Source organism: Mytilus galloprovincialis, chromosome 5, assembly GCF_965363235.1.
Source record: "Mytilus galloprovincialis chromosome 5, xbMytGall1.hap1.1, whole genome shotgun sequence".
Taxonomy (NCBI): Eukaryota; Metazoa; Mollusca; class Bivalvia; order Mytilida; family Mytilidae; genus Mytilus; species Mytilus galloprovincialis.
The window spans coordinates 102486421-102492951 of NC_134842.1; the positions used below are offsets into that span (position 1 = coordinate 102486421).

General features: G+C 32.3%; 1 protein-coding gene across 1 annotated transcript; it reads left to right on the forward strand.

The window, feature by feature from the left end:
• The first annotated feature begins 787 nt into the window (after nucleotides 1–787).
• On the forward strand, nucleotides 788–5272 carry LOC143076917 (uncharacterized). Its single transcript, XM_076252816.1, has 2 exons — nucleotides 788–884; nucleotides 3702–5272. The coding sequence occupies exons 1-2, from the start codon at nucleotides 812–814 to the stop codon at nucleotides 4775–4777; spliced, it is 1149 nt and encodes a 382-aa protein (XP_076108931.1). The 5' UTR covers nucleotides 788–811; the 3' UTR covers nucleotides 4778–5272.
• Nucleotides 5273–6531: the final 1259 nt, after the last annotated feature.

Consider the following 6531-nt stretch of genomic DNA (forward strand, 5'->3'; position numbering starts at 1 on the left):
TCCCTCAAGTAAATGTGAAATTTAAGGTAAATTTAAATCCGAACCCAGGAAAAAGTGTAAACAATATATCATTGGAAACAGGTTGGACTCCAAATTCGTAGACTCATGAAGGTTTAAAATTAGGGAAAGGTCAAATCGGTGAATAATCAACAAACGTAGCCTTTGAAAGTTATTTTAGAACACACACGATACACTCAGGGGTCAGGTACTTTGGGGTGTCTACTAGGCGGTGACGAAATGTTGTATACAAAACTATGAATTTGTCGAAAAACTAAGGATATTCTTATTCCAGGCATAGATTACCTTAGCTGTATTTGGCATAACGTTTAGGAATTTGGGTCCTCAATCCTCTTCAACTTTGTACTTGTTTGGCTTTACAATTATTTTGATCTGAGCGTCACTGATGTCTGGCGTATTCAATTATATACTTTTGATAACTATATACATGTAGCAGTTACTGTTAAACGTTGGTACCATTGAACATAAACATTAATTCTATTCTACAAAAGTTCGAGGAGATTTCAATACATAACATTGTTAATTATAAAACCTGCTAATTAATTACAAGATTATGCAAAACGAGGGTAAACAACCTGGGAAAATCAATTTAACACATATTGTAATTAAAAGCAATGACCTCTTTGCATATAAATCACATTAGAAAAGAATCTTATTATGGAAATATCAATCTTGTGTCAATTTGTTAATATAACATGTAGTCACGATCAATCATCAATTCAGAAGGGGTTTTATTCTTATAAAAACATTTGTAATTATTTAATTCAGTGCATTATTTCATTAACAACTGACGATGAAGTTTAGTTACCTACTAGTCATCGTGGTATTTGCCATAGTGGGGATAGAGGCTGTTCCACCGAGGAAAGGTTAGTTAGATATACAAGTTATTGACTGCTAATAGATAATAGTTACATAAAAAAACAAAATCAAAGATATACGTACAGATACAATGTTAACACTGATTAAATTGTTTTTTTTTTAAGGATATTGTGGTAGATGTGTTTTTCGGGAAAATAAATATACCCAAATACAAATGCAATTAAAATTGAAGAAAAACCCTTTCAAAAGTTTTGTTTCCGAATTTATTACTGTACATGAACGTTAACATCGAAATAAATCTTTATTTGTTCAAGATGTCTATCTTTATCAATTGTTTTTTCGATTTGTACAAAATTTATTACTCTTTCGTTGTTTTCTGTATATTCTACGATTTAATTCTGTTTTTCTTATTCCTTTTTCCTAAGCCTTTTCTACCCCAAGAAAAGATTTCGTTTCCGTATTTGGCAAATCCTTTTTGAATTTTAAGTCCTCGATACTCTTTCGTACTTTATTTAGTTGTTTTAATTGTTTGATTTGAACGTCATTGAGGAGTCTAATTTAGACAAGAATATGCGTCTGGCGTGCACAATTTTGTTCCTGGTGTCCATGAATCAAAAATCAACTTTATAACATGGGTATGTTTACTCAATTTGATAATGGCTTTTAACGAGATGTATGAGTACGTTTTCTCAATGGATAAAAGCAAAAGTGATGGATTAAATCAGTAAATCCGGTTTTATTTATCCTGTATGTACAAACATTTATATCTGGTAGTCTCACATGCAATTTCATACTTTAATTAACATCAGGGCATTTTCAAAATCGCAAAAACTCTTAGGACAACCATCGCATTCATATATTCATATACGTAGGTTAACAATTCCATACCAGAGCATTAGGCACAATAAAAAAATATTTTAAAATTTGCTTATTACCCTCTTCTCTATAACGTTTAATATGTTTATAAATTTTCTGCATATCTTGAGAAAACACTTGTCACATTAGCGCAATTTAGAGTACCTTAATAAGGATAACTTTACCCTTTCCTAAGACATGATCACCGAAGTAAACGAATTCAATCCAGTTCCAACTAGTCAATGCACTATATTCAAACATAAGAATTTTTATCTCAGTTTTCCTGTTTTACTATTCTCTCGGAACTTTTTTATTTTTACAGAATACTAGGAATTTATATATATACAACTAAAATAAAGAGTTCCAATTTTCTAGCCGACATGACGTAAAAAACGGCGTATCAAACAATTCAACTTTATAAATACCTAATATGGAACAATGATGTTTTTTAAAAATACCTAATATGGGACAATGATGTTGTTTAAAAATTACACCATTCCAGACCCTTTTGTTTTTGTACATAATACTATGTTACAATATTTTGAAATTATTTAAGATTAGGGAATACATTGAGGATCTCCTTCATGTGAATATCCAATTTTTTGCTTTGGTTAAACATTTTAACCTTTTTAAATCATAAGCTCATATATTTTTTTATCGAGTTTTAGATTTGCGAATAATTTAGACTTGGACATCATGGAAGAGACATGTGTTGTTGAAATATACATCTAATGCATCTAAATGTGTATCAATAATGTTATTGGTCAGCATTGGTTATTAAGTTATCAGAAACTAATCGTTATGACATTAGAAACTATGACGAATTAAATCTGCGAATGGGAAAATTAATATCTCTAAAAAATGTTTAGTCATTGTATAACTATACCACGAGGGGTGGTCGGAGGTGTCCTGATTCCGAAATCATTGGCTTAAAAACATGAAATCCCGAGGTCCGGAATATTAAGAAATTTAGATCCGGACATCCCGAAATTCGAAAAAAAAATTCACGGATTAAGGAAGGATCAATCCCGAAATCCCGGACATGCCCCCTCTACAATTATAGAGTATCATTGGGTTTTTTGTCAAGTGATTAATTGGCCGTTTTTATAGTGATTATTTTATTACCAGGCCAAATATATCATGATTACTTGATTATTTGATAATCACGGACTGTATTTTTGATGATTTGATTATACAAGACAAGTTAGTTGAATATATATATATATATATATATATATATATACATATGACTGTTTAGACTGTTTATGTCATGTAAAAGAAAGAAATAATGATTATGTGATTACTTGGACACCCCCATGATGGGCCTCATTATAATACATTGGACGATTATTGACATTTTTTGTACAAGGTACTTCCGGCACTGTTCAAACTTAACGAACGTACTGACATCCTACTAAGGTTTTAACATATTTAAATTTTATTCTCGTCATGTTTAATCTATATTCGAATTAATAAATCATCTTTATTATATTTTGATAACCTTCAAGTAAACTTGATATAATTAACGTATAAAGAATAGCAAGCAATATTGTAAAATTATTTGAATAAAGCATGTACTTTAATTTTTAAACATTAACCTTACTGGTGTCGTATTAATGGAGCGGTTTGGTGTTATTTGCAATGATACCAATATAAATATTGACATACCAACGTCTTAACATACATTAGTATAAGTTAGGAACACTGCTATACTGGGTAAATTTGAGTTATAAAGGATAAAATGGCAGTCTTAACAATTGTATATATTTAACTAACTTGTTTCGTGTAACAATTACTTACGTAGTACAGAATCGTAATATTCTATTGATAAAAAGTTTGGCTTTCTAAAGAACATACACTAAAATTTGGAACATAAAGTAAGTGTATGTGTGCTGATGAAAATGCCAGGTCTAAACCATACATTTTTTAGTATCTTTGGTAAATTAAAATTTGTTTTGTTTGTTTATCGTATAAGTGACGTTATACTATTGTCATTCATTTTGTTTTAGCATGTATGATTCAGCCGCAGTATGGGGATTGTTCTGGCGGAAGAGGCTTCTATTTTGACTCCATACTGGATGATTGTGTATATGGTTGTTGTTCCAACGGAGGCAACAGGTTTGCCACAGAAGATGAATGTGAAATAGCTTGTGAAGGCGAAGAGGAAGAAGAACCCGATAATGATATACCAGATATTGATGGACCCGACTTTGATGTACCAGAATACAATGGACATAATGGATATGCACAGAGCTACAGTTATAATGTCAACAATGTAAATTCTGGCACTGGCATTAATAGAAATAATGTCAACAAGGTTAATACTGGCATCAATAGAATAAATGCCAACAATGGAAATAATGGCTACAATAGAAATAATGTCAAAACTGTAAATAATGGCATCAATAGAAATACTGGCATCAATAGAAATAATGTAAACAGTAGAAATAATGGCATCAATAGAAATACTGGCATCAAGAGAAATAATATAAACAGTAGAAATAATGTAAATAATGGTAACATAAGAAACCAAGTCGCAAATAGACTAGATGTATACGCCCAATTATACCGTTACTTTTTGAACAAAGCCAACACACGAAACCTTGTCAGCAACGGACCTAGTGCATCTGCACGAGCTTCCGCTTACAGTGTAAGCAATGGAAACAAACAAAACATTGGCAGCAATAGAGCAAGTGCATCTGCACAAGCTTCCGCTTACAGTGCAAGCAATCGCAACGCACAAAACATTGGCAACAATGTAGCAAGTGCATCTGCACAAGCTTCCGCTTACAGTGCAAGCAATGGCAACGCACAAAACATTGCCAACAATGGGCCAAGTGCATATAGAAAAGATGTCCGTTACACAATTAGTAGCAACACACAAACTCTTGGCAGCAATGGACCCGTCGAAAATAGACAAGTCTTCCGTTACAATGTAAACAATGCCAATACACAAAAAAGCAGTGGCAAAAAACAAACCAATGGCAAAAAATCTAAAAAAAGTAGCAGACGAAACAAAAGAAAAAATAGCAAAAAACAAAACAAAGGCAGCAATGTACCCAAGTGCCTTAGTTGCAAATTTTAAAACCATTGAACACCAATGGTCTTAAACAAACAAACTATACATCAGAATTAAACCAGTCTTGCTCAAATTTTGTCAGAAATAAATCTTTTTATTTCAAAATGTAGTTTGTCGTTTAGTTTATGGTCAATGTTTTTTATTTATTTTACAAAGCACACTGATTGTTAAATATTTTATAAGTCTTATAAGAGGTATGACAAATTTCGATGATAAATTGACCGACAAACTATAATAACGGCCATTTTCGCCTGAAGTTACAATACTACTTCCATCCAATTTAGATGAAGCTTATTCTATTGATTAATGTAAGATAACATTAACAGGACGATATAAGATATGAAAAGAATGTAGCCCGTTAATTGATATTGCAGTTTGCTATATGTATGGTTTTGTTTATTGTCGAAGGCCGTATGGTGACCTTTTGCGTCATTTGGTGGAGAGTTATCTCATTTGCAATCATAAAACATATTATATTTTATATTAAAGTATGACACAAAATATCAGTTTTTTTTATGTATACACTGTTCTTAGTATTTGGATTTGATTTGCCTTTTCAACTGTTACGTTCGAATTCCACCGATGAATATTGGGAAATCAAGACGCGCGTGTTGCGTACCAAAATATTAACCTGTTAACTTTGGTGATATTTTAAAAACAGTCAAGTAGTATAAGACCTTTCCTTACCCTAAATATGTTTACTTACAATAAAATTGAGAATGAAAATGGGGAATGTGTCAAAGAGACAGCAACCCGACCATAGAACAGACAACAGCAGAAGGTCACCAACAGGTCTTCAATGCAGCGAAAAATTCCCGCACCCGGAGACGTCCTTCAGCTGGCCCCTAAACAATATATATACTAGTTCAGTGATAATGAATGCCATACTTAACTCCAAATTGAGGTTAAACATGTTCATGAGATCTCCCCTATACTTCTAGCCAATGTAGAAAAGTAAATGCATTACAATAACATATTTTAACAGCACACATTGCAGCAAAAAAAAATTGTTTGGGGAAAACTTTGGCTATTTTCTTAACATCGACGACAAAATCTTAAAATATTAAAGGTGATAATTAAAGAAGACGGTAGATTAAACGCAAATGACAAGAACTAATAAGTATTGTAAAAAAGATTATACAAGCAAGACATTTTTTGGAATGGATTAATCAGTTGTGTTTCTATATCAAACACATGGCCGATATAATGTTTCTATGTCCCAAACATGGCCGATGGTATGTTTTTATATCCAAAACATGGCCGATGGTATGTTAGTACATCCAAAGCATGGCTGATGATGTGTTTCTGTATCAAAAACTTGGCTGATGGCATGTTTCTGTATCAAAAACATGGCTAATGGTATGTTTCTACATCATTAACATGAAAGATGGCATGTTTCTATATCCAAAATATTAACGATGGTATGTTTCTTTATCCAAACATGGCCAATAGTATGTTTCTAAATCCAAAACCTGGCGAATGACACATTTCGATATCCAAAACATGGCCGATGGTATATTTCGATATTCAAACTTGGCCGATGGTGTGTTTCTATATCCAAAAACTTGGCCGATGGTGTGTTTCTATATCCAAAACATGGCTGATCGTATGTTTCTATATACAAAACATGGCCGATGGTGTACCCAATCTATTCACAACCTGTCATCTCAAATTTAAAACTGAAAGGCTTTTTCATGCCACTTTTCCCTTTCCACCCCCTTCTCCTTTCCCCGAAAAAAGAAAAATAAATAGAATAAATA

Bases quoted from the DNA above. Each gene is read 5' to 3' on its own strand.
- LOC143076917 (XM_076252816.1), top strand. From the start codon at position 812: ATGAAGTTTAGTTACCTACTAGTCATCGTGGTATTTGCCATAGTGGGG. The intron at 885-3,701 runs GTTAGTTAGATA...ATTTTGTTTTAG, and splicing joins GGCTGTTCCACCGAGGAAAG to CATGTATGATTCAGCCGCAG.